Source organism: Bos grunniens, chromosome 10, assembly GCF_055505025.1.
Source record: "Bos grunniens cultivar Pamir isolate PY7600 chromosome 10, Bosgru_T2T1.0, whole genome shotgun sequence".
NCBI classification, from domain to species: Eukaryota; Metazoa; Chordata; class Mammalia; order Artiodactyla; family Bovidae; genus Bos; species Bos grunniens.
The window spans coordinates 81,330,300-81,358,030 of NC_141174.1; the positions used below are offsets into that span (position 1 = coordinate 81,330,300).

Below are 27,731 nucleotides of genomic sequence, written 5' to 3' on the forward strand. Positions count from 1 at the left end.
TTTGTGCTGTTTTCATTTCCTGCCTGTCTTCACAGGCTTCCCTTTAACACTAATTTCACAATCTTCTTCCAAGCAGCTGGTGTCCCAGTGCAGCCTGCCCTGGCATGGGCCAGTGGTATAAGGATCTCTCTCACAGGCAGCTCAACCACCGAGCCAGATAAGTAGAAATTGCTGGGAGAAGACAGTATCTACTGGTGTCCTGAGGAATTAAAAAGGAGGGACCTCTGTGAGCTGCTCAGTATAGCCTCCAGGCCTAAAATTCCCAATCTCCCATCGGAGAAGCAGAAGCCTCTGACCCCACTCCAGTGAAGCGGCTCCACTGTCAGTTCTCAGACCTGTTCTTCCTCCTGCATTACCCTGAAGTTTTGACTCACAAAGTATTCATGAGAGCTGATCCAATATTGAGGCAGCTAACACTTCCGTAGTACCTTCTGTGTGACAGGCACTGTTCAGGGGTGATGGCTGAGAGTAACTTCACCCGTGATCTGGATCCACCTGAGTGAATGTATAAACTGAGATGGGTACGACGGAAGTTGTACCCACAAAATGAGGACAAATATTCACAAAATAACTGAAAATTCCTCAGAAGAAAACCTTGGAGGAGGAAACACCAAATTTTTTTAATAGAAAACAGCCAATAACGAGTTATAATGTGTAAAGAGCAAAAAGGAATCTAAAGTCAGAGTAGATTACATGCTAAAACACAGCAATGGAGTCCATGGCACTAAAATAGATTTTAAACTGCACTAACAGATATTAAAACTTCATAAACAGCATGGGATAACTGAAACAATATGATCAGAGGTAGCATAGTAGAGATGTTAGGCACACAGTAGACTCAGGCCAGGGGTGCCTCTCAGTTTCTTCAGCTATAAAATGGGGATGTGCCTACATCTGACAGTGTTGTTTGGGTTAAGAGTCAGTGAAGCCAGGCACTCATAACTATACCTGACAAGGAATAACCATTGACTATATGTTAGCTGTCCTCACCTTTTCACTCAATATGGATTAGAGTGGGCCCTGTAGGCATGTTATACTCTGCTGACTTGACAGTTTAAGAGGCAAGTGAGCAATGTAAATACAATTTAGAGGAGAAAGAAAATAGGTTGGAAATAAAGTCCTTCCTGGAAAGAGGCAGGGAACTGGGATTCCAGGCACCTTTCTGATACCATACCTAAATGCACAGGAATAGGAAGGTGTTAGCCTTAAAAATTACTCTGGAGATTTCCCTGGAAATCCAGTAGCTTTCAGAGAACTAAGATCCCACATGCTGCATGGCAAGGTCAAAAAAACGTTTTTTTTGTTTGTTTCTCCAAAGACATACAGCTGGCCAACAGGAACATGAAAAAATCTCAACTTCACTAATAGAGAAATGCAATGAGATATTGCCTAATATTGGTCAAAATGGCCATCATCAAAGTCTACAAATAAATGCTGGAGGGGGTGTGGAGAAAAGGGAACCCTCCTACACTGTCGGTGAGAATGTAAACTGGTGCAGCCACTATGGAGAACACCATGGAAGTTCCTTAAAAAACTAAAGTCAGAGTTGCCATATGATCCAGCAATCCCACTCCTGGGCACATATCCAGAGAAAACTAGAATTTGAAGATACACGCACCCCGGTGTTCACTGCAGCGCTATTTACAATAGCCAGAACGTGGAAGGAACTTAAATGTCCATCAACAGATGAATGGATAAAGATGTGGTATATATATACAGTGGAATATTAACCATAGAAAAGAATAAAATAATGCCATTTGCAGAAACACAGATGAACTTGGGAGATTATCATATTAAGTGAAGTAAGCCAGACAGAGAAGACAAATATCTATCACTTATATATTGAATCTGAAAAGGTACAAGTGAGCTTATTCACAAAACAGAAATAGACCCACACAGAGAACACAAACTTACGGTTACCATAGCAGAAGGTAGGAGGAAGGGATACATCAGGAGAATGGAATTAACATATACACACTACTATATATAAAATATAGATAACAAATAAGGACCTACTGTATAGCACAGGGAACTATAAACATTTTGTAATAACCTATAAAAGAAACATCTGAAAAAGAATACATATACACACACACATATGTATCTGAATCACTGTGCTGTACACCTGAAACTAATACAACTATACCTCAATTTTTTAAATTTTAAAAAATAAAAAGCCTGGACAAGCCCCCATTTAAAAAAAAAAAAAAGATTTTGCCAACTAGAACAAAATTGCATGCCCTGCAGCTCCGGATAAATGATAAAATATAGTTAACACATTTTATTAAACTTTATTTTTTAAACTAAAACACAGATTTAGAAAACCGTACAAAATAAAAGTATAGCTTAATAAACTAAATCGAACCTTGAAGTCATTACCCAGAAAAATAGAACTTTGCCAAACACTAAAACTTTGCCACCACCATCACCACCACGTTCCTCATCTTCACAGTCCCTCCTTCCTGGTGTAAATTGACACCATGGTTCATGATAATCACATCCTTGCTTTTTTTTCCTGTATTACCTAAATCCAGAACCCTAGACATTATAGCCTAACCTTATCCATTAAAAAAAAAAAACAACTGTATACCTTTTATATCTCTTTTAATCTACAGGTTACCCCTCTACTCTTTTCTTCAATTTAACCATTGAATCCAGGCCCAGATGTTGATCGCCTAGATTCATTAATTTGTTAGGGATTTCAGAAAAGCTCTCCTCAAACTCTGTCATAATCTTTGGAATTCCCTTACAAAGGGACACTCCTTTTATTTTGTTTTCATTACCCTGAGGCACAGTTTATACAGGTACAGCAAGATAACTGCTTGATTCTTTTCCTTAATTTACCATCTTCAATATAATGTTTTGGGGACTTTTCTGGTGGTCCAGTGAGTGGTTAAGACTCTGAGCTCCCAATGCAGCAGTCCCAGTTCCTGGTCAAGGAACTAGATCCCACAGGCCACAACCAAAGACCCCATGGTCCGCAACTAGAACCTGGCACAAATAAATGTTTTAGTTATTTAAAAAAATAATGATTTGGTTTCATATCATCCTTCAAACAGATGACCAGGTTGGTTTTTTATTTGTGACCAATTAGTTACACACACACACACACCCATTATGAACCCAAGGATTTAAACATACTTAACGTTTATTAAGTTATCCTTATAATGCTCAAATTATCCCATCTTTGGCCATAGGCTTGGCTCCTGAGTCCTTTTGACTTTACCCTGATAATGTTTACTGGCTTCTTTTCTATCTGGTATGGTAAGTTCCATGCTTTCCTTGTATATCTCCTACCCTAGACCCGGCACTAGAGGTAAAGAACCCACCTGCCAATGCAGGACACATAAGAGACACAGGTTTGATCCCTGGGTTGGGAAGATTCCCTAGAGGAAGACATGGCAACCCACTCCAGTATTCTTGCCTGCAGAAGCCCACGGACAGAGGAGGCTGGCAGACTACATTTCATAAGGTCGCAAAGAGTCAGACAGGACTGAGCACGCACACATGCACCCTAGACCTACCCCGAGCTCTGGTTTCCTTCATGGAAAATGGTATTTTAAGATTTAGGTGAAAAAAAAAAAAATTTAGGTGGTAGGAGTGTTTATTGCTACTAGATTGTTTCTAGATCTTTTCAGTGGATAGGGATAGGAAAATAAAACACCTCTTGAGTTCAAACTGATAGTTCCTATTCAAATTCAGAGCTAAAGGGTTTTTAACTTCCATATCACATTTGTACCTCCTACCCACCACACAAAAAATTCTGGTTCCCAAGGACACCAAAGTATTAGAAATCCCGTAATTACTCAATTGCTTTATAGTCAACACACTTTTAAGTCCTGGGTAAACCAGCATACTTCCCCCTTTCCTTCTACATTGAGTGTGCTATAAGAAGAGAATGTATAAACACACGTCATCCATCACTTCAAAAGACAAAAGGTTCCTTTGTGTTGCCCACGTGTTCCTTTGTAGCTGGACATGTGTTCCAGGAGCTCTGTGCCTTCACCAGGCTGGGACTGGGGAGAGGGAGGACAAAGGTAGCCAGAGAAAAATTTGCTTTCCTTCTCTCCTCTCAAGCCCAGTCCGCCCCCTGGTGGACATGCTAATGAGCAGGAAATGTCCAAAGCAGGTCAGACAGGAAGTCAACTAGCTGACATTTACAGAGCAATCACTAGAACCAGTCCTAAAATGGGTGCTAACTAAAAAATCTCTCTGTTGCTTTAAGTGTAGGTGGGGAGAATGGAGATTGCCTAACCGACAAATTGCGTTACAATTTGTCACCAAGCAACGTGCCAAATTTCAAATTCATGAGAGGAAGGGCCAATAAAGTTTATCAAAATGACTTAATTAAAATTATTTTTTAAAGAAACAGCATTTTCTTTCAATGAAACACACAGTACATCCTAACATATAAATGCTCATATGCATTTTTAAATTATTGTCACAAGTGATATAATCGAGTTCATAGGCTTAAAAATCTTTTACATACAAAAGTCAATCGATGCATCAAGAGAAGAAATCTTACACTCTTCAGCATTTGATGTCAAGACTCATTTTGGCCATAAAACCTCAGATTTTTCTTTTTAACATTTACTGTGACTTTAAAATGTCTTATTCAATAACACACAAGTTCCATCTTTCAAAGATTTGAGTATAGATTTTGTTCGGCTTTAAACTGCATTTGTAAATTAAAACAGATTTGTAAGCTAAGGAGGAAAAGAGGAAAGAGGTCATTTTTAAATGAGTTAAGAAGATGAGTTTAACAGAAGTTTTTGTTTTCTGTGGACCTCAAGTGGTTGAACTGTGTTAACCATAATGATTTGTTCATACTGTATCTTTGTCATATTAGTTCATGCAAGACTTTCTCTACTATTTGTCTAATAATAAGCCTGGGTATTTTTATACTTTTTAAATGCAGAATTTAAACATATTGTTTTTGCATCCACCACATGTCACCAGAAGAACTACCACCTTTTTGAAACCTAAAAATGTAACTTGCACAATTTCCCACAACATAATAATAGAAGACTACATCATTTTAATGGCTACCTGGCATTTTTGTGTCTACCATATGAACCAATCCTATCCTGTAGCAGTGTGCTTGGATCTATATTGTTTCCAGTGTTTTACTACAATCCATAATTGCTCTCCTGAACATAAACATTTATGCTAAACTTGGCGTATAGACTAGGACTAGCTTCCTAGAAGTGACACTATTGGGTCATGAGAAAGGGAGTCTGATTGGTAGAGACAAAGTTTCCCCCAGACAAGAAATTCAGGGAAGGTGCAGAGAAGAGAAGTAAGTAAGGACTTTATGGCCATATTTGCTTGGCAGAAGTAACAAAAAAAATGACAAGAGGGGGACAGATCGCAGCACTTCTAAGAGTAAAAAAAGAGCCAAGCAGGCTTGGAAGTTTGTATTTGAAACACTAATGAACCAGTTGTAGGTTCTTAAGAACTAAAGGCTATTAAAGAAGAATACTTCCAGAGATCAACTAACCGGGAGAGGTGTGAAACAATGAAAATTTGATGTTGGGTGATGACTCTGAAAACCACAGGACTTGAATAACTGAATTTAAAGGGCAAAGAGAAGGGAAAGGTCATTTTGGAAAAGGATTCCAAATTTTCCAGGCTGGACAACCCAGAAACCACAGAATCCTAAGATTCTCTGATGGTGACTCAAGACGGTGAAGAAAGGATTGGCATTTCATGGACTGAGGAGCCTGGCAGGCTACAGTCCATGGGGTCACAGAGGGTAGTAACACTTTCGCTTATATTATTTTATAATTTATTTATAAATATATATATAATATTTACTGAGACAATAAACACTACAGGACAGATAGTAAGTAACCTGGCAATAGGAGATGGCTGACTGGCAGAACAGGCTACTTAATTAGTAGATCCCAGAGCAAGAGAAAATTGTGGGGCACTTACTCAAATTTTTTTTAAAACATTTCAAAGGGTGATAGCAGAATATTAAACCAAGTGTGGGCCCAAGAAGCCGGCCCTGGTGATCAGGTGATAAGCACCGATCTAGAGACCTAGAAACCAGGAGGCAACGCCCAAAGGACTAACCACACCTTCGCCCTCCCAGGGAGAATGAGCCCAGGGAAACTAAGGGTCCCCACTCCCCTACCTGCCCCGAGGCGGCACTGGGAGGGGGACAGATGACAACACTTCTAAGAGAGTGCTGTCTGGGGTTGCTGAGGTGCACCTCGGACCCCAGATCTACGCGCCCGGCACGGACAATCAACAGTCCCCCCACAGACACACATACCCAACCCCAGCAAGGGCAAGGATCCCAAAATACACAAGTCGCGGCCTTGGACTTAGCCGAGTTACTCATAAACCCGGAGGACCGGGGTAGGAGGCGCCGCGCGCCAGGACCGGCCTGGAGAGGCACCCGAAGGACAGAAGGTCTAAGGAAAGTCCGCAAATCCCAGAGGACCCAGGGGGCGGCTGAGGGGAACAGACAAAAAGTAAAGGCCAAAGGAGACCCGCGTCTGTGTTAGGGAACGTCAGCAAAGACCGACAGGGGTCACCTAAAAGTTGCCAAAGCTGCTAACAGGAGGTCTAGAAACGGCAAACCCTACAAGAACAAGGCTTCCGGAAGCTAAGTCCGGAAGGGAGGGTGTGAGGGCCTATGACGTGAACACGTCCCAAAGGCGCCGGGCACCTCTTAGGGCAGGGACGGCAGTAGCTGCAGTCGAAGAAAAGAGAAAGGCTAGAGCAGAAAGGGGAAAAGAGAAGGAAAGAGTAGGTCCTTAGAGGTCGTCTGAAAAGTGTGAAGCCAAACTAACCCAAGGGACCGACAGCAAATTGTATCCCTTGCTAAGACACCTCACGGAAGCACGCCAACGTCTTTTGTAAGCCCCGCCCCTCGCCCATCTAGTCTAGTTCCGTGGTCTCATATTCAGGAAGCAGCCGGTTCCCTACATACTCCTCCCACGAGGAGCGGTCGCCCCTACTGGGTCCCGCGCTTTCTCCTCCCCTCAAACCCCTCGCGCACTTTCTCCCGCCCGTCTGTCAATCACCGCGCTCAGCTGTCCAGTAAGCTGGCCAAGAGGGCTGGGCCGTCAGGGCTGTCCCGTGACGTCCGTAATCCGCCGGTCGCGGAGCGGGGAGATGCGTGACGAAGGCGGCGCGTGACGGAGAAGCGGTTAGCCGACGCTGCGGCGGCAGTCCGTGTAAACAAGGCCTCGCGCCGCTGCTGGTCCTGCGACTGCTTCTCGCTGGTGGGTGGTCTCGCGCGTGGCGGTAACCGCAAGCTCTGTGGGAGGTGCTTCTCGGCTTCCTCCCTGCCTGCCCCCGCTTAGCGTACACACCCCCGGAACACCACGTGGGCGTGAGGCAAAGGGGGGGGGGTGTTAGGCCGAATTTTAACCTCATTGGTTGTTGCTGCCACCGGCTTTCGCAAGGGAGTGCTCTAATTGGCCGGCAAGGGGGGCGTCGAGGGGGTCTCTGAGTTCTAAAGCTTCTGATTGGCTAGATGGGTAAGCTAATGAGGCGCCTTTCCTTCCGCGAGGTGTTTTGATTGGTTCGCCAGAGAGGTTACCTGGGAATCCACCCCCACCCCAGGGACTTTGATAGGTGAGTTTGAGGTGGAAAACTGAGAAATTCCTGTTCAAAGGATTTTCACTAGTGAGCTAGGGTCAAGCCCTAGGTTTCACTCTGCTTATTTTGCTTCACAGGATTGGGAAAGGTTTGTGTTCCCGAAGCCTTGGGAGTTGTTACAGGCTGAGGAGAAGGGATCTCAATACCTAGGAAGGGTCGCCCTCCTAGAGATAGCTACTATCGATCTCAGGAAACTCTGGTGTTTCTAGAGCAGGCTTTGCTTTCACCAAACCCAAGGAGGTGACAGGAGGAGTCCCCATACAGGACTTAAGGATGCTGTGACCAGAAGATGGGATCACGGAATAGTAGCAGCGCAGGAACTGGGTCTGGAGACCCCTCCGAGGGCTTGCCCCGAAGAGGGGCTGGCCTGCGTAGGAGTGAGGAGGAGGAAGAGGAGGATGAAGATGTGGATCTGGCCCAGGTACTGGCCTATCTCCTACGCAGGTAACTTACCCCTTGGTGTGTCCCCACCAGGCGCCACCACAGTCCCTTGATACCAGCTGCTGTCGGGGAAGTTACAGAGAACAGGGAATGGGATCAGCCCAGGACAGCTGTTCTGTTTGAGCAGAACAGCCTTCTCTGCTGGACACTGGCAGCACCCGCCTAGGCAGGGTCAACAGGATGATTTGCTTTTGTGTTGAGGGGACTATTCAAGGGAGTCTAGCTATGACTACATACATGTAACCTATTTTCCAAGTAAAAGAAAAAAAGAGGGAGGTGGGAAGGAAGTGCTATGAGGGGTGAAGAAAAGAGTTGGGGATGTGGGTGTTGAATTTAAGTGAAGTCATTGACACATAATATGAGGCCATTTGGATTTACTTGAAAAACAAGTTTAAATTAACCTAACTCTAATCCTGTTCCTGAAGAAAGAATGCTTTGAGGGAAGTGACTACCAGCAATTGACTGGAAAGGGGGTGCAACTGGCTTTGGTTCTTAGCTATGGCTCCTTGAGGGAGAAGACAGGCTTGAGAATCCCTTCAGAAAACCATGTCCTATGCTAGACTCCTTGGGCAGAGAGACTCAGAAGGAAATGCTCTCAGAATTTCTAACTCTCTGGAAAGTCAACTTAGTAGATCAGTCAACATCCATGCAATGCTGGGGTTTTCTACTCCTCTTGTAAGAGTGAAAATTAGCCTCCTGGTGTGTCTTATAGGAGACAAAATAACAGCCATGGTCTAGTCAGCCTCAAACCTCAATATGGGAACAGTACAGGGGTTTGAGGACAAGGTGGTCTATGAACTACATAACCATTGACTCTGAATTTGGTTGGTCTGGGGAAGGGATCCTCCCCTTTATCATGGGGGGTGGGGCTCTCTCCACAGAGGCCAAGTGAGGTTGGTGCAGGGAGGAGGTGCAGCAAATTTGCAGCTCATCCAGGCCCTCTCGGACTCCGAGGAAGAGCATGACAGTGCCTGGGATGGTCGTCTTGGAGATCGATACAATCCACCGGGTAAGAGGAAAGGCAGACAGAGACCCTAATATCAAAGGATTTCCACTACAAAAGTTTTTAAAAAATTAATTTCGGCAAAAATTGAAAGAAAAAGATGAGATAATTCAGGGAATGAGGGAGTCTTTGCAGCCCCAGTATATTCAGCCATATTGAGAAGGCTGAGCACAGCCTTGCTAACTGTCTGCTGGGGCTGGAAAAGACCTAGGATGAAACTTCTCTTTGGTGCTCACAGTGGATGCAACCCCTGACACCCGAGAGCTGGAATGCAGTGAGATCAAGACACAAGTGGAATTGGCCACGGGGCGGCTGGGGCTTAGGCGGGCAGCCCGGGAGCTCAGCTTTCCTCAAATGCTGCACCAGGTAGGCCTCTCCTCATCCAGCCAGTCTAGCCGCAGGACTATCAGTGCAGCCAGAAGCCACAATCCCAGAGAAAAGGGAAGTAAACTTTCCAAGGAAGCCTCAAGTGCTGGGGCTGGAGAGCTCTCAACCAGCCTGAGTGGTCATTTGGTGGGACATATTACTATGTGCTGGGTTCGTTCCTGTAGCAAGAGCAATATTTTTGGAGGAGGGGGCTTGGTGTGGCTGAGGTGGCCCTCTGTTTCCGCTAGCAATATTCCCCAATCCCTTCCTTTAGAGAGAACGGGGCCTCTGCCACCAGGGAAGCTTCTCCCTTGGAGAACGGTCTCGAGTGATGTCTCAGTGAGTATGGGGCTTGGTGGAGAGATTCCAAGGGCCAGATAAGTCTAAACTTTCTTAAACTTTGAAAGGATGAGTGTTAAAGGATTCTCAGGGATATTAAAGTTAGGTTATGTGGGGTTGAGGCTTTGAGGATGAGCAAAGGGGAAAAGTATAGCAAGTGAGAGGATGATAGAATGAATCAAAGACAAAGGCTTATACCCAAAGCTGGGAATAATGCCCCTGTATTCACATCCAGCTCTGTTAGGATGCTGCTAACTGGGACAGGAACCATCCTGAGCTCCTCTTACCCTCACTTTCTTTCTGCTTCCCCAGCTTCTTGCCCAATGATCTGGGCTTCACTGATACCTACTCTCAGAAGGCTTTCTGTGGCATCTACAGCAAAGATGGTCAAATCTTCATGTCTGCCTGTCAAGGTACCATACCCTAGTCCTACCAACTGCCTTAGAATAAGAGATGTTCCTCTGACTGATGCTAGAAAGCCCCATCCAGGGAGCTCAGACCCTGGCTTAAGGATGCTTAGCTAGAACACATGTTTTGTCCCATGATCAAGGGAACATTCCACAGATCAGTGGTGAGTGAGAGAGGTCTGATCTAGGGAGGATTCCAGGAGGCTGTTTTCTAATTCTGCCTGATCGCCACTCACACAGACCAGACAATCCGACTATATGACTGCCGGTATGGCCGCTTTCGTAAATTCAAGAGCATCAAAGCCCGGGATGTCGGCTGGAGCGTCTTGGATGTGGCCTTCACCCCTGATGGGAATCATTTCCTTTACTCCAGCTGGTCTGATTACAGTGAGTGTGCCCCAGACCTCCATCTCCTCCGTGCCATGACTCCATGCCTTTTCCTGGACAAATTACTCCCTGGGTCCAACTTCCTTCCCATTTGTTCTGTCTCTTCCTGGCTCTACCCTCCTTAACTCAGCCCTGAAAGATTCTTGTTTCTCTTGCTTCTCTTAGTTCATATCTGCAACATCTACGGGGAGGGAGACACACACACTGCCCTGGATCTAAGGTACTGGCTTCCCTTCCTGGTCAGACTCATCAGAAACTACTCAAGAAAGGCTCTCTAGGAGCACACCACTTGAACTGGAATTCCTGCTTAGAGGGGAAAGTACACTGCTTGCAAGTTTCTCTGTGTGGACTTCTGGGAGAGAACCACCCAGCCTGTCAGCCAGAGGACCAGGAACAAATAGATGGCTGCAGGATTCTTCTTGGTTCCTCACTGAGGTGCCCCACATTCTGGCATGTGTGCTGGCGGGATTTCTTTTCCCCTCAGCAGTGTGCCTCACGGCCCCTGTCACATTCTGTGTGGATTAATCAGGGCTGAAGGGAAGTTCACTTAATGCAACTCCTCCTCGTCTCTTTTCAGGCCAGATGAACGTCGCTTCGCTGTGTTCTCCATCGCTGTCTCCTCAGATGGACGAGAAGTGCTAGGAGGGTGAGTGTTTGTGGGGATGCCTCCAGAACTTAATGAGATAGAAATTCTCCCAGAAACGGGCTCTACCATTACAGAGACTACAGCAGATACCCGTATCCAGGCAGCTGTGGAGAACAACCAGGGCTTGTCCAGGGCCAAGATTTACGAGTGGCTTCACTTCTCAAGCACCATTTCTCCAGCACGAGATGGGAGGTCACAGCTAACTCTTCTCCCACCTCCTGTATAAGAAGACACAAGGGCTTGCCCCTTAGCGGGACTTCGAGACACAGTGTCTCCAGAGCACACGTAGCATGGGTCCTCTCGGTCCTGGCTCCAAAGCCCTCTTTATCCCCTCCCCTTCAGGGCCAATGATGGCTGCCTGTACGTCTTTGATCGAGAACAGAACCGGCGGACCCTTCAGGTATTGCTGCCAAGATTTCAAGCCTCTGCCTCCCAGTCCTTGGCTTGTTGGAAGACCTAGAAAGAGGTTGTAAACATCCTGGCCTCTTTCTCCCCTAGATTGAGTCCCATGAGGATGATGTGAACGCGGTGGCCTTTGCTGACGTCAGCTCCCAAATCCTGTTCTCCGGGGGTGACGATGCCATCTGCAAAGTGTGGGATCGACGCACCATGAGGGAAGATGACCCCAAGCCTGTGGGCGCGCTCGCTGGGCATCAGGACGGCATCACTTTCATTGACAGTAAGGTGGGTGCAAAGGCAGGACTGCACAGCCAGGCGACTGAGTTGTGGTATCAAAGCAAACAGGTGTGGCAACTCGCCAAGCTCCTCCTTTAGCCACGGTTTGCAAGATCGGCACCACTCCACAAGGAGCAGGGCTTTCTGTACAAGAAGAGTAGAAGACAATCTGATCCAAGGTAGAACAGGAGCCAGCCAGTGTGCTGGACAAAGAAGGGGAAACCTAGCCAGGGTGTGTGGCTCGTGGTAGGAGACCAATGGTGAGGCCCACCTGGGTGAAGAAAGAGGCGAGCAAAGAGCAGCCTGCGTTCATACCCCTCAACTGAGAGAGGGGGGCTCTGATCCTCCTTATCCATCCTGGGATTCACAGGGTGATGCCCGATATCTCATCTCCAACTCCAAAGACCAGACCATCAAGCTCTGGGATATCCGACGTTTTTCTAGCCGGGAAGGCATGGAAGCCTCTCGCCAGGCTGCCACACAGCAAAACTGGGACTACCGCTGGCAGCAGGTGCCCAAAAAAGGTGAGAGCAGTAGAACCTGAGACCTGGAGAGTGAAGAGTCAGGAGTGGTAGTTAAAATATTTAACCTGTGGTAAGGCCCAGCATGGGCATGGTGGATGAAGCTGGGACCCCTCTCCTGACTCCCCCTTGCCAGGCATTAACTCTTTGTTTGCTGAACTAAGGGAAAGTCAGGGGTTACCAATGTGGGAACTGGGGATCACTCACTCCAAGCCAATGGATACCAAAGTACTGCAGCATCTTGACAATCAGCAGAGCCATACTGGCGTATATCAGCTGACTGTTTGGTGGGAAAAGAGACACCAGTTGGGGATTGGAAAGATGACTGTCTGTGAGCATCAGTGTTTGTTGAGGACAGGTGATACAGGAGAATCCAGACTCCCTAACCCCGGGTTTGCCCTGCATCCCTCCCCAGCCTGGCGGAAGTTGAAGCTCCCAGGGGACAGCTCCTTGATGACCTACCGGGGCCACGGGGTGCTGCACACCCTCATCCGTTGCCGATTCTCCCCCACTCACAGCACCGGCCAGCAGTTCATCTACAGTGGCTGCTCCACTGGCAAAGTGGTCGGTAAGGACTGTGTCAGACCATGGAGTCTCAGGAAGGGCAGGAATGTTCCCCTGGCATTCTACCTGTAACCACCAGTGAGCACCTTAAGAAATCCAGTGAGAACTATAATGAAATTTCATTTAGCCTGAAGCGGGGCGGCTTAAACAGAGAAAGAGAAAACATTCTATTCATTAGCATTTTAAATTAAGAAAGGAACACAGAATTCTAGTCAGTAAATATACTAGATCACCAAAAATATACACGGTTCTGTTTTTTAATCAGTCAGGGAAGAGATTACAGATGAAAGGTAGGAGGGAACAGAGACAGAAAGAAAGACACAAAAAGCAGCAAGTCGTAAAGGATGCACAGCCACTGAAGCAGGAGGAATGCATGAAAAGGAACACAGACACAGATGGATGGAGCTGAAGATAGACCTAGGGAGGTGCTGAGATGAAGGCCCATCCAGGGAGAGAGGAAGGTGCACCCGAGTCCAGAAGAGGAGCAGCAGGTTCACAAGTCTATGGAGACAAGCCCGTGTTCACCTTTGTGGTGTCTCCCGTATCTTGTGAGCTTTCAAAAAAATTGCTGCTTTAAAGCCACATTTCATTTTCTTAACTGTTGACCCTGTAACAGTTAGCTAAGGGCCAGAGATACCCAAGCTCTGCTAGATCATACTCTCAACCTGAGGTAGGGAAAAGAAACTAACAGCATCCCTAGATGTGGGCTTTGTTCCTCTGGGAAGGTGGGAGGTTGCCTGAGAGGCAGGGAGAGATGAGGGATGGCTGGAAGGTCTTCTGGCTGCCCTTCTCCACTCTGGCCTTCCCCGGACAGTGTACGACCTCCTCAGTGGCCACATCGTGAAGAAGCTGACCACCCACAAGGCCTGTGTGCGTGACGTCAGCTGGCACCCCTTTGAGGAGAAGATTGTCAGCAGTTCGGTGAGGATGCTAGAGTGAGGGTGGCCAGTGTGTGTCCGGGACCAGGTGAGGGCAGCGTCCCCTGATTACTTGCCACCTTCTACCCTGCAGTGGGACGGGAATCTGCGTCTGTGGCAGTACCGCCAGGCTGAGTACTTCCAGGATGACATGCCAGAGTCGGAGGAGCACCCCAGCACCCCTGCCCCAGTGTCCCACCCCTCTACAGCCTTTTCCTCACCCCAGTAGATCTGACCTCCAGGCCCAGTCATGGGTGAGCCTCTTCACCAGCTCTCCACCTTCTCCTCCCTTTCTCCCCTATGGGGGAATCTTTGGGGACTCACTGGCACTGGCTGGGGAGAAACAGAAGCCCAGGCTTTGGGCCCCTAGCTGACCCCTGGGAGATCCTCCCCTTGGGGTAGTGTGGTCCTCTCACATGCTCACACCCAATCATCTTGGACCTCTGTCTCGGGCCGGGGTCTGGCAGGACTGCCATTATCTGATCAGCAGGAGAACTGTCCTGAGTGTTTTTAATCATGTTTGGATGTTAAGTGTTAGCTCCTAGAGTAGATGCCTGGGGCCAGGTCTGAACTGTGCCATCAGCAAGGCCCATTGCCCAGGCCTTCACATTGAGGATTAGACTGGTCAGTCAGAGGGCCAGGAGTGCTGGCCTTTGTTCCAGAGGTCCTAATGGCTAGAGCTCTAGCCCCTCAGGGAGAGGGGGATGGATAAGCACCCTCCCATGGCGGGAATTATGTCTTCTCTCTCATGCATCTGGGTCTTTGGGGTGGGCAGGCTATGGTGTGAGAGGCTCTGTGTGGCCCCACACAGGGCAGGTCCTCCCCCTCCCAGAATGTTCCATCATGCCAGAGGCCAGCAGCTTCAAGGAGGGATGCTGAAGTAGGACTCCTTTGTCCTATCACTGGCTTTGGCTCCCTCAATAAACTCTGTGGGAACCTGGCTCAGCATCCGCTTGTCTCTCTCTTTATCCTATTGCAGATCTTTTATCCTCTCACTTTAAGAAAATGGTTTCAGCAAAGCTTTCAGATATATTCCTCTGTTAGAGAAATCACTGCTTTGATGCCCGAAGATGAAGGGGAATACCAAAATCATTTGTTAACTGAGCTTTGCAACAGGGCATCCCTCACCGACCTCAGAAACTTCTCAGCAAATGGAAATTGAGATAATAGGAAGGAAACACGTTTTAGATGAGAACCCAGAACACCCACATCAGCTCTGCCCTGGAGCTGGTCCAGTCTATGGAAAGAAGTAGCCCAGAGCCAGAGATCACCTGCTGAGCACTGACGGCAGGCCCCATCTGGGCACTTCACACTCAGGACCTCACCCATTCTCACAGCACCCTTTTTTCCAGGTGAGGAAATGGAGGCAGGCAGAGGTCAGCCACCATGCCTCAGGGGAGACCATGGTGTGGACAATAGGGGAGCAGCTTGGCCTGACCTTCCCCATTATCTCTAAGGCAGTTCTGGAACCAGAATGCACACCTCCAAGGGGTTTTAGAGACACAGCAAGGGGTTAAGAGATGTACCTGTTCAATAGCAAAACACTTTTAAAAGAATAAATTGTCCAGATGCTTGGCCTCCAGGTGATTTTCCTCCAATTGATCTGCCTGCATGAAACCATCACATGGATCTTCCCTACTGGCTCCTTTCATTCCCGCCTCTGCCTCTTCTCCAAGGAGGGACTCCCTGTTGCAAAGCTTAGTTAACAAATGATACCTATCTCTACCCCCTAACACCCAGAGATGCCACCCATCTCACCCAGAACTGTTTTACCTCCAGGATGCTAGAAGGAGATGCCAACTAAAATGATTAGTGTCCTCAAATCCTCATTCAATCAAGGCCCCAAGGGCCATCTATTCTCATTAAGAGATGCATTTCCGATACAATCTTATTGTATTATCAAACTCTGTGAAAGGTTTGTTGTACAAATAATATATTTTGTGCTACTAACAATTTTGAAATTTGTACTAATTTATATGGAAATTCCAGAGAAGGCAATGGCACCCCACTCCAGTACTCTTGCCTGGAAAATCCCATGGATGGAGGAGCCTGGTAGGCTGAAGTCCATGGGGTCGCTAAGAGTCGGACACGACTGAGCGACTTCACTTTCACTTCTTACTTTCATGCATTGGAGAAGGAAATGGCAACCCACTCCAGTGTTCTTGCCTGGAGAATCCCAGGAACTGGGGAGCCTGGAAGGCTGCCGTCTCTGGGGTCGCACAGAGTCGGACACGACTGACGCGACTTAGCAGCATATGGAAATTCAATGCAGAAGAAAAAAATTCAACTTAACGGTCACAGGAAATGTGTAAAAATTGTTTCAAATCATCTACTCTCTTTTTTTGGCAGAGACTTATGTATGATCAATGAAAGATTTTCAGGCATAAAAACATATTAGGATAAATTCTGTAGGGAGAATAGAATGGAAATATAATTTCTGTTAAGATCTTGTCACATTTTTAAAATGAAAAATGGTGAGGTATATAATCACTAGTGTTGTGAAAGTGTTAGTCACATGGTCGTGTCCAACTCTCTGCAACCCCATGGACTGTAGCCCACCAGGCTTCTCTGTCCATGGGGTTCTCTAGGCAAGAACACTGAGTGGGTAGCCATTTCCTTCTCTAGGGGATCGTCCCAACCCAAGGATCAAACCCTGGTCTTATTTGTTGTAGGCAGATTCTTTACCGTCTGAGCCACCAGGGAAAGAGTTATATAGATAGCTTTATTTTTGAAAAGTAAGTATATATAATATACTAGATGTTTTGTCCTTTGCAACTATTTAAAATTACAATGAAAAATTCTGTGTCAGCTTAAACATGTGTGAGTGCTTCTGGAGGTCTTCAGGTATAGAGTCCCTGAGCATGTGCTATGTCGAGGTATGGGCAATGGAATCTGGAAGGATCCTAATTGGTTAATCCATCTTGCTCAGTTTGCAGATGATGGCACTGAGGACCAAGGAGGGTTAGTTTATTTTCTCAAAGTCACAGAGTTGGGCCAGAATGCAGGTACACTTTCTTGTTCATTCCTTTCACTACTTCATGAGCCTCCACAAAGGTAGCCCCTGAAATCTCATTTTGAGAAATGAGAAGACAAATAGGGATCTCAAAACAGTTACTGAATGAATAACAGGGACTTCCCTTGGGTAAGTTGCTCACCGCCCTATGGCTCCAGCCTCAGTGGTCAGGCTCGGAGGCCACATTCTATGTGTAGCCAAGCCCCAAAGTAATTGAGGAGCACAACCCCAAGGATTCGATGGACTCCAGACTGGGATTTTCCTCCTAGGGTCTCCTCCACCCCCTATCATGTGGGAGTGAACTTGATCTTTGGGGCTCTGAGAGTCCAACCTGTGTGGGGTGGGGGTGACTTTGGCTGACCAAATAGGGACAAACAGACCCAAGCAAGCTGTGGACAAAAACAGCTCTGAACCACAGGAGTGGCCCTAAAACATGAACATGGTTTGACCTAGAGACATAGGACCTAAAGTCAAGGGACACAGGACTAACAGGGAAGGAACGAGACCGTTGTCAGGAAACACACCCAAAGTGAGAACCCTGCTGACGTGGCAACCCTCAGCCCTGGCCCCTCACTGCCCCCCGCCCCTCTCCCCCGCCTGCCAGCTGCCAACAGGGCTCTGCCCTGTGTCTGCCACACCTGTCACTGCCTGTCCTTGTCCAGGGGGGGCCCCATCAGCCCCTCCTCAGCTGCTCAGCAGAGCAAGCAGTTAGCGGGGAGGGGAGGGAACATGGAGCGGGGGCCGGTGGTGGGGGCAGGGCGGGGGGCTGGGGCCCGGATCCGGGCCCTGCTGGGCGGCCTGGTCAGGGTGCTGCTCTGGGTGGCCTCTGCCTTGCTGTACTTTGGAAGCGAACAGGCTGCCCGCCTCCTGGGCAGCCCCTGCTTACGGCGCCTCTACCATGCCTGGTTGGCAGCAGTGGTCATCTTCGGGCCCCTTCTGCAGTTCCACGTCAACCCTCGGACCATCTTCGCCAGCCACGGCAACTTCTTCAACATGTGAGTCCACTCAAGGCTGGGGGCGCTGGCTGCCTGGGCTCAGGGATCCCGGCTCCCTCCAGGTTTCTGTCCTCCTGCCAGTGTGAGACACTAAAAATAGACTAGGAGGTTGAGGACAAAGTCAGAGGGGGGAGGGGAACAGAGCCGGGGGGGTACAGGAGCAGGGCTGAAGAAGAAACATGGACCCTAGAAGACTGAATGGACCTCCAAGGAGATGGCCAAGTTCAAGTGGCTGTGGGAGAAGCGGGGCAGAGGGCACAGAAAACAACAGGGGTGACATGTGCGACTGGAGACAGAGCCAGGCTGGGAACACACAGGGAGCAATGGGGCTGAGGGGCCTCAATAGCCTTTCCTCTTTTCTGCCCACAGAAAGTTTGTGAATTCAGCGTGGGGCTGGACCTGCACGTTCCTGGGGGGCTTTGTGCTGCTGGTGGTCTTCCTGGCTACACGGCGCGTGGCAGTGACTGCCCGGCACCTGAGCCGGCTGGTGGTGGGGGCAGCCGTGTGGCGGGGGGCCGGCCGGGCCTTCCTGCTCATCGAGGACCTGACCGGCTCCTGCTTCGAGCCTCTGCCCCAGGGCCTGCTGCTCCACGAGTTACCGGATCGCCGCAGCTGCCTGGCGGCTGGCCACCAGTGGCGGGGATACACGGTCTCCTCCCACACCTTCCTGCTCACCTTCTGCTGCCTGCTCATGGCCGAGGAAGCAGCAGTGTTCGCCAAGTATCTGGCCCATGGGCTGCCTGCCGGCGCACCCCTGCGCCTTGTCTTCCTGCTCAACGTGCTGCTGCTGGGCCTCTGGAACTTCTTGCTGCTCTGCACCGTCATCTATTTCCACCAGTATACTCACAAGGTGGTGGGGGCCGCGGTGGGTACCTTTGCCTGGTACCTCACCTATGGCAGCTGGTATCATCAGCCCTGGTCTCCAGGGAGCCCCGGCCATGGGCTCTTCCCTCACCCCAACTCCATCCACAAGCATAACTGAAAGGAATAAAGGCACGTCAGACCTAGCTCCGACTGCTCATCACTGGGTTGGCAGGACCTGTAAAGGGTGGGTAGGGTAAGAAGAGAGTATAATAGTCGCCAGGGTTCCCCAGTCATTCCTTGCTGTCACTGACCTTAAATGTCCTTATGCTTGACCCCTATCCCTCCCATTGTCCTTTCAGTCTCCTGGTCTCTGCAGACGTCAAGCTATCTGGGGCTCTGATGTCAAAGACTGGCACTGCCAGGGCAGGTAACTGTCCTCAGGGATAGGCAGCATTCCCGCTAAGCAGATGCTCCATCTCCAGCTTGGTTGATCTGTTTTTCCTGCCTCCAGCACTGAATCCCTCCTCACCATCCTCAGGGGCCTTTCTATCTGGGCACCCTACTCAGTCACCCTTTCTACCCTGTCTTTCCAAAGAGGGTCTATACGTGCTCATTTTCTTAAAAGATGTTCATTGAGCCAAGCATAGTTCTTTGCCACGTGAATAAGAAAGACAAAGTTTTTGCTGTTTGGGGGCCCGTGGGTTACTGCCTGATGATAAACTCACAAATAATAATACTATTGTGCTTACTCTGTGTCAGGCACCATTCTAAGTATCTATAAATTCTTTATATAAATTCACATATTTAGCCCTCACAACACCATGAGGTAGTAGTGTTCCCACTGTACATTTGTGAAAATGGAGGTGCAGAGCTAAGTAAGTTTTTCACAACTAGTAAATATTGGAGCTAGAATTATTAACCCAGGCAGTATGGATCCGTTGTTTGTGCTCTAAAACAGAGATCAGCAAGCAACAGTTCTATGGCCAGTGTTTATATGGCCTGAGAGCTAAGAAATGATTTTACATTTTTTAATGGTTGAAAAAAAAGAATATTTCTTAACAGGTGAAAATTACATGAAATTGAAATGCCACTGTCCATAAATAAAATTTTAGGGTAACTAGCCACACTAATTCATTTAAGTATATAGCTGGTTTCCTGCTACAATGGCAGAGTTGAGTAGTTGCTACAGGTACTACAAAGCCTAAAATATTTACTATATGGTCTTTGACAGAAAAAGTTTGCCAACCCCTGCTCTAAACCACAGTATCCTCAAAAAAGAAACCAACTTCATAGAGATAGTGCGTGAAGGTACTAAAACAGGCTACTTTCTAATAGACTCGGAGGGAGTTACTTTATAGGCAGAGTTCTTTCTGAAGAAGTGATATCTAAGCTGAGAACAGAATGACATCCTGACGCAGGGTAGGTTGTGTCAGGCAAAGGGATTAGCAAGAGCAAAGACCTTGAGGCAGGAATGAACAACGGTGGCAGGTTTGAGAAACAACTGGAAAGTCCAGGTATTTATAACTGAAAAGAGGGAGAAAACTGGAAAGCAAAGTTGAAGGGGAACAGGTGCCAGATAGGCCTTTTGGACCAGGAAAGTCCTTTGGATTCTAAGGTCAACAGGAAGTTGAGAAAGTTTTAAGCAAGAGCAAGGTGGAATCCTGCTGCTGCGTGGTGAGTGGGTTACAGAGGAATGGAGTCCACAAGGGTCTTAAGAGAGCTGACCGGGTCCTCTGATGGGATGATGCCAGAGTCTGAACGTCACTGCGTGGGCCAGACGATGCCCGTGGAGCCAGGGGTCCACGCTGGCAGAGCAAAGGAAAGGAGGCCAAGTCTTGCTTCACTACCCAGAAAAGAAGAGAGGCAGGTAAGGCTAATCACTGTCCCAGGCGGTGCTGGGAAGAGAGCCCGACATCTGGAGCAGGGGGCGGGAGGGGCGGGGAGTCCAGAGGCGGGCCCCGGCCCAGTGGCCGGGGAGGCGGGGCGTCAAGGGCAAGGCGGGGAGGGTGGGGCAGGTGGGCGGGGATGTGGGCGGGGAATCGAAAGACCCGCAGCTATGGGGATGCGCGGAGGCGGAAAGGCGCCTCTCCGACTCTAGGGGGAGCCCCGGCAGGGCTGCCTCCCGGCACTCCTCAGCTCCTCGCCTCTCTGGTCTGTCCCCGCCTCCTCTAGTACCTCCACTCCCACTACCCAGGAAGGCCGTGCGGGGAGCGAGCGCTGCTTTCACTTTCCCTTCCCCGTGCCCACTCCTCGCTCCTCGTGCGGCGTAGGCCCCTACCCCGGCCATGGCCACGCTCAGGGTCCTGCCCGAAGCCCAAGCCAAGGTGAGCGCTGCGGGTTCTAGGAAGGGTCTATCAGGGAGGCGTGCCTCCGAGACGTTGAAGGAGTCCGTGACCCGCCCCCCAGCCCCTCGAGTAGGGGTCAGTCATCCGAACACTCATGGGCCCCTTACCCAGAGCACCTGAGCCCCGGGAGCCCCGCCAGGTCTGCCTGCGGGAGGAGAGGCGAGGCGGCCGAGGTTCAGCGGGGTGAGGTGAAGCGGAGCCCTGGCGTGGAGGGGAAATCTGCTGGCCCGGAGCCCGGGCCCACACACAGACTGGGTTCGGGCCCTGTCCTGCCACCATGGGAGGCCCCGCTCCCATTCCACAGGGCACTCCGACCCTGCCCCAGTCGCAGCAGCTCTCTTACATCCCTCCTCCCACTGCCCACCGAGGGATCTGTTCCCTCTTGAATCCTTCGCCCTTCCCTTCCAGGAATGTTATTCCCCAAATCCCACCCAACCCAAGTCAGACCCCATGCAACCCTAAGGGTTCTCGAATAAACTGGCCATGAAGCCAGATGTCTGAAGGGCTGCTTGTGTTCCACAGGTGGATGTGTTCCGTGAAGACCTATGTACTAAGGTAAGACCTGCGTGGTCATCACCCCACCCCTCCCTAAGCCCGCTGCTCAGCCCTCCCTTGCTAGGCAGCGGCAGCCCTTCCTTTACTGCCTAGGAAGGGAATTTGATTCTGACCCCCATCCTCCCTTACCGTTACCCTACACACAGACAGAGAACCTGCTCGGGAGCTATTTTCCCAAGAAGATTTCTGAGTTGGATGCATTTTTAAAGGTACTGGGGATGGGCAGGGAGTAGAGGCCAAAGGGAGAGCTTCAGGGGCTGTGAGAGTGAGGAGGTGAGAGCTCGCCCCTGCCTCCAGCCCTTCTCCCACCCTGCACCAGGAGCCAGATCTCAATGAAGCCAACCTGAGCAATCTGAAGGCCCCATTGGACATCCCAGTGCCTGATCCAGTCAAGGAGAAAGAGAAGGAGGAGCGGAGGAAACAGCAGGAGGCAAGATGGGAATTCCTGGGAGGAGGGACCCAACCGGGGGAAAAATCAGCCTCAGGCCTGACTCCAAAGAGCCTCCCTTTCCCTGCAGAAGGAAGACAAGGATGAAAAGAAGAAAGGGGAAGATGAAGACAAAGGTATCGCTATGGTGGAAGGGACTTGTGTCTCACTTCCCAGGAGCTCCTCCCTAAGGATGCCTTTTCCTTGCCTGGCACAGTCCCAGTCATGTGCCTGACCCAGCGCCCACCTCCTAGGTCCTCCATGTGGCCCAGTGAGCTGCAATGAGAAGATTGTGGTCCTCCTGAAGCGGGTAAAGCCTGAGATCAAGGATGTCATTGAGAAGCTCAACCTGGTGAGTCCTCCCACTTCCATCCACACACTTCAGGTCAAACCCTGTCCCTACCAGTTGGGCATGGCACCTGCCAGGTCTTAGCAGAGAGGGCACAACAAGTAAAGCCAGAATTCCAGGCCATGGCATTTAGGACAGACCTGACACACTCCCATTCACTGTGAACAAGGGAACAGGATAGGAAACTGGGAATTGGGTTTGGGACTGATGGGGCTTCATTGCCATTCCCTCCTCCCAGGTCACCACCTGGCTGCAGCTGCAAATACCTCGGATTGAGGATGGGAATAATTTTGGAGTGGCTGTCCAGGTGAGAGCACTGCCCCACTCCTCTGCCATCCTTATCTCTCCAGTCCTTGCTACTTTCCACATTCCCTCCTGCTTTCTTTCCCCAGGAGAAGGTGTTTGAGCTGATGACTGCTCTTCACACCAAGCTGGAAGGCTTCCACACTCAAATTTCCAAGTGAGTCGTTGCCCACTGCTCTGCCTCTGGTGGAGACTGAGGCCTCTGCTCCCTCCTCCTCCTGCTCCATACCCTTCTGCTTCCCACAGGTATTTCTCTGAGCGCGGTGATGCTGTAACCAAAGCAGCCAAGCAGCCCCATGTGGTAGGTGAGGCCTCAGTCTGGGTGCAAGGGAGGAGGGACACCCTTGAAGTCAGGCCTGATCCAAGTCTCCCACAGGGTGATTATCGGCAACTGGTACACGAGCTGGATGAGGCAGAGTACCGGGATATCCGGCTGATGGTCATGGAGATCCGCAATGCTTACGTGAGGAGGCGGGGGTGGGCCGAGGCAGCTTTCCACACCCACTCCCTGACCCTGTAGGCTGGGGGTGAAGGGTTACAAAGTTCAACCTCTCCACAAGGCTAGAAATGGGGTACAGAGCCACTGGGGGCTGGTGGCTGACTCCTACTCCTCCCTGGCCCCATAGGCTGTGTTATATGACATCATCCTGAAGAACTTCGAGAAGCTCAAGAAGCCCAGGGGAGAAACAAAGGGAATGATCTATTGAGACCCTCCTCTCATTCTGTGATGGCTCCAACAGAGACCTTCTGACTTTTACAGGGGACTCCAGACTTTCCCCACCTTCTGCCTGTTGGTTTCTCCCTCACCTTGCCTCCCAGGCACAATAAATATAGTCATACCATTGCCCAACAACCCAAGTCTCTTTATTGGATCCTGAGCCTCCCCTCTGGCCCTGGCTCAGGTATTTCCATTTGCGGGACCAACCCACTGAGTGATTTGGGCGTTGAGCTGCTGGTTGGTCCAATCCTCTCGGATGTCGTCAAGGTGGCAGTCAAAGTCCACAAGGTGCTGGTGGGCCCGGCCCTCTAGTAATGCTCCCACCATCTGCCGTGACTCTTCCCAGTCCCTCCACATCACTCTGAAATAATAACCCCCATGGCAGTCAAACTCAGCAAGGAGTGGGGCCAGGTTAGGGTCTAGAGAAGGACCCTTGGGACAGAACCAACAACAGAGGAGGCTCAGGAGCTGTGGGCTTCCAAGAAGAGGTGGAAGGAGAGGGGCACTCACAAGTTCTTGTCCTTGGGGACCCAGCGGAGACCGTGGTTCTCCAGGACGATAACTGGGGGCACGTGAGGCTGGGGTACCAGTTTCTGATTATCCAACTGTGTGGACAAGGAAGGGCTGGTAAGGGTTTCAAGGGTTCCCCCTTCCTACTTTCTTTCCAACTCCCCATTCCGAAAACCAAGCCTCACCATAATAAGTACTGCATCAGGGAAGAATTCAGCAATCCGCCCAGCGATTTTCAAGGCCAGGGGCCCAGGGCTGTGTGGAGGGAAGATCAGAGGTGTGAGGAGCATACTGTGGGCAGACCGCATCCATCTGAGCTGGGCCTCCCAGGTCTCAAAGACGTGGATGCAGCGATGGCCTTTCCCTGTATCTGGCCTGGGGGCGCCAGGCCTACTTGATGCTTCACACATGACTGCCTGATGCTTGAGTGCTGTGGCAAACAGGTGCTCAGACACTGCTGGTGAGAGTGGAAATCTAAGATGGTCTTTTTGGAGAGTAATTTGGCATAACCATCCAAACTTATATTGTATACTATACATATGCTGGCCCAGAAATTCTACTTATAAAGAATTTACTGTGTTAATAGGACAGTGTGTAATAACAACAAAAAAAAATGGAAACAACCTCAATGTTTACTGTAAAGCATTAAATAAATTATGGTACACCCATATCGTACTATATAGCTATTAGGGTAAGGTAGCTATTAGTGTAGAGATGGAAAGATGTCAGATATTTATTAAGGTGGGAAAATCAACTTACAAAACAGTATAGTCTGATCCGAATACTCGATTATAACTAGATAGCTTTTTCTATATATAGTTGACCCTTGAACAATGATGGGGTTAGGGGCAAAGAGCCTTCGGCAGCTGAAAATCTGCAGATAACTTTACAGTGGGCCTTCCCTATTCTGGATTCCACATTGGAATTCAACCATTGGGTCCTGTTGTATTGCAGTACTTAGTGAAAAACTTTTGCCTGTTTGTGGCCCCAGGTAGTTCAAGCCCGTGTCCTTAAATGGTGAACTGTATACATAAAAAGAAACTTCCTTTTAAAAAAAAGTTTCCAGTTGAGCTTTCTTTGTGTTTTCAGCACTTGTTGGGGCGGGACGGGGCGGGGGTATCTCAGTTACAGCAGGTGTCAGACTGATATTGTCCTACCCACCCCCACCTACCTCCTTCAGAAAAATACGTTTCTATTTCCTCACTGCGTACGCAGCCTAGTGCCTGCTTTACAGTGCCTAAGGCTTGAATGAAGGGAAGATGGAAGGAACGACCAAGAGAGGTTCTCTTTACACCCCCCACCCCATAACCCTTAGCCTTCTGCCTCTGGCTACCCCACTCACCTCTGGTCGTCCAAAGCTGCATTGGCATGGTAGTACCCTGCCACTACCAGCCCGGCCTGCGCGCCCCACACATCCACCTGCCATGGGAAAGGGGCCATCAGTAACTAAATCGTGCCGCCCGCCCTGTGGGTGCGCACTACTGCCAAGAGACCAGGGATGGACTTGGGCTAGGGGTGTTAGGGGATTTCGCGGTGGTCGATGGGCGTCCGGCGGCGGCACCTGGTTGAGTGCGACCTCCAGCATGACAGACAGGGCCAGGTGGCTGTGGAACAGGGGCACACAGTCGGTGAGGCACAGGCATTCTCCCGACCGCGGCGCCGGCGCCGGCGCCAGCAACAGCCCGTTGACAGCGGCGTGCGGATACCGGGCGGCGTGCAGGCTCATCTTCACGTAGGCCCGGGCCGAGATCTCCACCTCCCCCATGGCGAGCGGAGCCCCCTCCAGAGCCCCAGAGCCCTCCTGGGCCCTTCCCCGTGCCCCCTCACTTAGGTTCGACGGTGACGCTGACTCGACTCGAAGGCAGCCAGTCAGCTCAGGCCGACCTCGGCCCGGCGCCCGGCCCCTTCTTGGCCCGGAATGCAGGCAGCCGAAACTGCATGTTGCAGCACCGAGCTCCGCCTCTCCCGCCCCCAAGCGGCGCAGCCTCCCACACGCAAAACCCGGGCTCCGTGTCCGAGCAGCTTCTGGAGTCACGCCCACATGGTACTCTGATAGGCTTAGAGGGTCTCGTTTGCCCAATCACCGGCAGTATCCAACCTTGCCCCGCCTTTGACTGGAAACTAAAGAGAGTTGTCCGCGGGCTGATTGGCTAAGCTGTCCCACTTCGGTTCTTGATTGCAAGATGGTTGCGTCTGTTATCTCTGCTTCCCGTTCGTACAGGCTCTGTTGAGCCCTCTGGGTGGAGCCCGCACCCAAGTCGGGAGTCTACAGGAGCCGTGGAGTCTCGAACTTGGGTATATAGCGGACAGCATGGTTCCTACTATGAAATTAGTGGGTCTATATTCTAGAGTGGTTCTGCCACTTACTAAGCCGTGTTACTTTCGCACTTCAGGTTATATGGCCCTTGGTTTCCTCGGGGAAGTAATTGCAGAAAGGAGGAGGTAAAGGTCAAAAAGAATTTTATTGACCTATCCTTCCCATAATGTCCTGTGGTATAATTTCCTTCGCCTTAATGCCTTGGGAGTGTTTTTTACCCTCCCAACCCTTGAGAAGAAGCCCAACCATCTACCCATAATTTTCGCAGTAAAACCTCATTCTCCCTCTGGGCTTCCCCTGAGCTGATGACAAGGGTTGTACCTTTCTTCATTCCCTGACCTCAGCCACAGAGCCTCCCAAAGCCTGATTATTCTTGTAAGGGCTCTGCCCAAATGCCATCTCTCCCAGGAAGCACTCAAGAGACCTCCAGATGGAAATGATCTTACGAAAGTCCCAAATACAGATTATCTTCATGGCTGTCATGGCATGTAACAGCCCCCACCCTGTTCTTTAGGATGACTTCCTAAGAATAGGATGGATCTCTAATTCATCTTTGTCTTCCTGGCACCGCTGCCTTTCCTATCACCACATCATTCACATTTAGTGTCTGGACACAGGTGACACTTGAAAGTAAAAGTGTAATTGCTCAGTCGTGTCCAACTGTCTGTGACCCCATGGACTGTAGCCCACCAGTCTCCTCTGTCCATGTAATTCTCTAGGCAAGAATACTGGAGTGTTGTGGTCACCAAGCACCTGGTCGCCTGAGCTGCTCAGACCTGGGAAGGGCACAAAGCGCAGGCCCAACCGAGACTGTGCCTTTGTGGAGTACCCGAGAAACTGAACCTGAGCAGCTTAGACCTGGGAAGTGCATACAACCCAAGGCCCACTTTAGACAGTTCCCCTGCAGAGCAACCTGAAGCCTGAGCAGTGTAGACCCGGAAAGCACACACGCCGTGAGCTGGGACAAACCCAGTGTGGCCCAGACACTGTGAGCGCTCCCCACACACACCAGTGATATTTGTTTGCAGTGTTCCTCCCTCCCCACAGCACGACTGAACAAGTAAGCCTAAAAAAGTGTCCACCACCACCCCCTTGCGTCAGGGTGGAAATCAGATACTGAAGAGACTTGCAAACAGAGGAAGCCAAAATAAAGAAGAGGGAATGGTTTTGGAAGTGACAGGTGCAACAGATTAAAACCCAGTAGTTAGCATTGACTACATCAGAAGGGGCCTATAGACCTTGAGAAGTATAAGCTAGAACAAGGAACTATCTGAAACTGAACTGACCCCACACTGCCCTCAACAGCTCCAGAGAAATTCCTAGATATATTTTACTATTATCATTTTTTTAATTTTTAAAAAAATTAAGTTATTACTCCTTTAATTTTCATTAAAAAAAACCTATTAGCTTGCAAAAAAAGACCCTATTTTAAAGCATATTTTGTATATATATTTTTAATAATTTTTGCGATTTTTTTTTTAATATTGTATTTCTGAGAGTCTAACCTCTACT

The 27,731-nt window shown here is 49.4% G+C and overlaps 4 protein-coding genes and 1 long non-coding RNA gene across 24 annotated transcripts; 3 read left to right on the plus strand and 2 right to left on the minus strand.

Annotated features, from left to right (window-relative positions):
- The first annotated feature begins 7,081 nt into the window (after positions 1–7,081).
- Positions 7,082–18,898, plus strand: DCAF11 (DDB1 and CUL4 associated factor 11). 19 transcript variants are annotated; one of them, XR_015135195.1, is made up of 19 exons: positions 7,082–7,238; positions 7,529–7,593; positions 7,695–8,061; positions 8,940–9,067; positions 9,300–9,427; positions 9,702–9,766; positions 10,079–10,179; positions 10,414–10,560; positions 10,726–10,780; positions 11,138–11,206; positions 11,549–11,606; positions 11,705–11,890; positions 12,252–12,405; positions 12,818–12,970; positions 13,781–13,887; positions 13,978–14,137; positions 16,813–16,888; positions 17,813–17,891; positions 18,261–18,898. XR_015135195.1 is itself a non-coding variant. In XM_086322509.1 (17 exons), exons 3-16 carry the CDS (start codon positions 7,907–7,909, stop codon positions 14,110–14,112), a joined length of 1,641 nt encoding a protein of 546 aa, XP_086178635.1. In that variant the 5' UTR covers positions 7,082–7,238; positions 7,529–7,593; positions 7,695–7,906; the 3' UTR covers positions 14,113–14,137; positions 16,813–17,310. The 19 variants fall into 19 exon arrangements, 13 of the variants coding, with proteins under 13 accessions (XP_086178635.1, XP_086178625.1, XP_086178632.1 ...); XR_015135198.1 differs by having other exon boundaries at positions 7,882–8,061; XR_015135194.1 differs by lacking the exon at positions 16,813–16,888 and having other exon boundaries at positions 17,810–17,891.
- On the minus strand, positions 9,959–12,283 carry LOC147365167 (uncharacterized). The gene is made up of 2 exons (XR_015135213.1): positions 12,153–12,283; positions 9,959–12,025 (listed from the first exon to the last, which is right to left on the minus strand). It is a non-coding gene; the product is annotated as an uncharacterized LOC147365167 (long non-coding RNA).
- FITM1 (fat storage inducing transmembrane protein 1) lies at positions 17,594–18,898 on the plus strand. The gene is made up of 2 exons (XM_086322537.1): positions 17,594–17,891; positions 18,261–18,898. The coding sequence occupies exons 1-2, from the start codon at positions 17,626–17,628 to the stop codon at positions 18,871–18,873; spliced, it is 879 nt and encodes a 292-aa protein (XP_086178663.1). The 5' UTR covers positions 17,594–17,625; the 3' UTR covers positions 18,874–18,898.
- A 1,967-nt stretch (positions 18,899–20,865) lies between these two features.
- On the plus strand, positions 20,866–23,518 carry PSME1 (proteasome activator subunit 1). The gene is made up of 11 exons (XM_086322538.1): positions 20,866–21,019; positions 21,563–21,595; positions 21,742–21,804; positions 21,915–22,025; positions 22,114–22,159; positions 22,277–22,374; positions 22,610–22,678; positions 22,764–22,831; positions 22,921–22,975; positions 23,051–23,137; positions 23,301–23,518. The coding sequence occupies exons 1-11, from the start codon at positions 20,981–20,983 to the stop codon at positions 23,379–23,381; spliced, it is 750 nt and encodes a 249-aa protein (XP_086178664.1). The 5' UTR covers positions 20,866–20,980; the 3' UTR covers positions 23,382–23,518.
- On the minus strand, positions 23,517–26,029 carry EMC9 (ER membrane protein complex subunit 9). Of its 2 annotated transcripts, XM_086322545.1 has the most exons (5): positions 25,464–26,029; positions 25,245–25,321; positions 24,088–24,157; positions 23,903–23,997; positions 23,517–23,753 (listed from the first exon to the last, which is right to left on the minus strand). In XM_086322545.1, the coding sequence occupies exons 1-5, from the start codon at positions 25,665–25,667 to the stop codon at positions 23,573–23,575; spliced, it is 627 nt and encodes a 208-aa protein (XP_086178671.1). In that variant the 5' UTR covers positions 25,668–26,029; the 3' UTR covers positions 23,517–23,572. The 2 variants fall into 2 exon arrangements, with proteins under 2 accessions (XP_086178671.1, XP_086178670.1); XM_086322544.1 differs by lacking the exons at positions 25,245–25,321; positions 25,464–26,029 and having other exon boundaries at positions 24,088–25,222.
- Between the last annotated feature and the right edge of the window lie 1,702 nt (positions 26,030–27,731).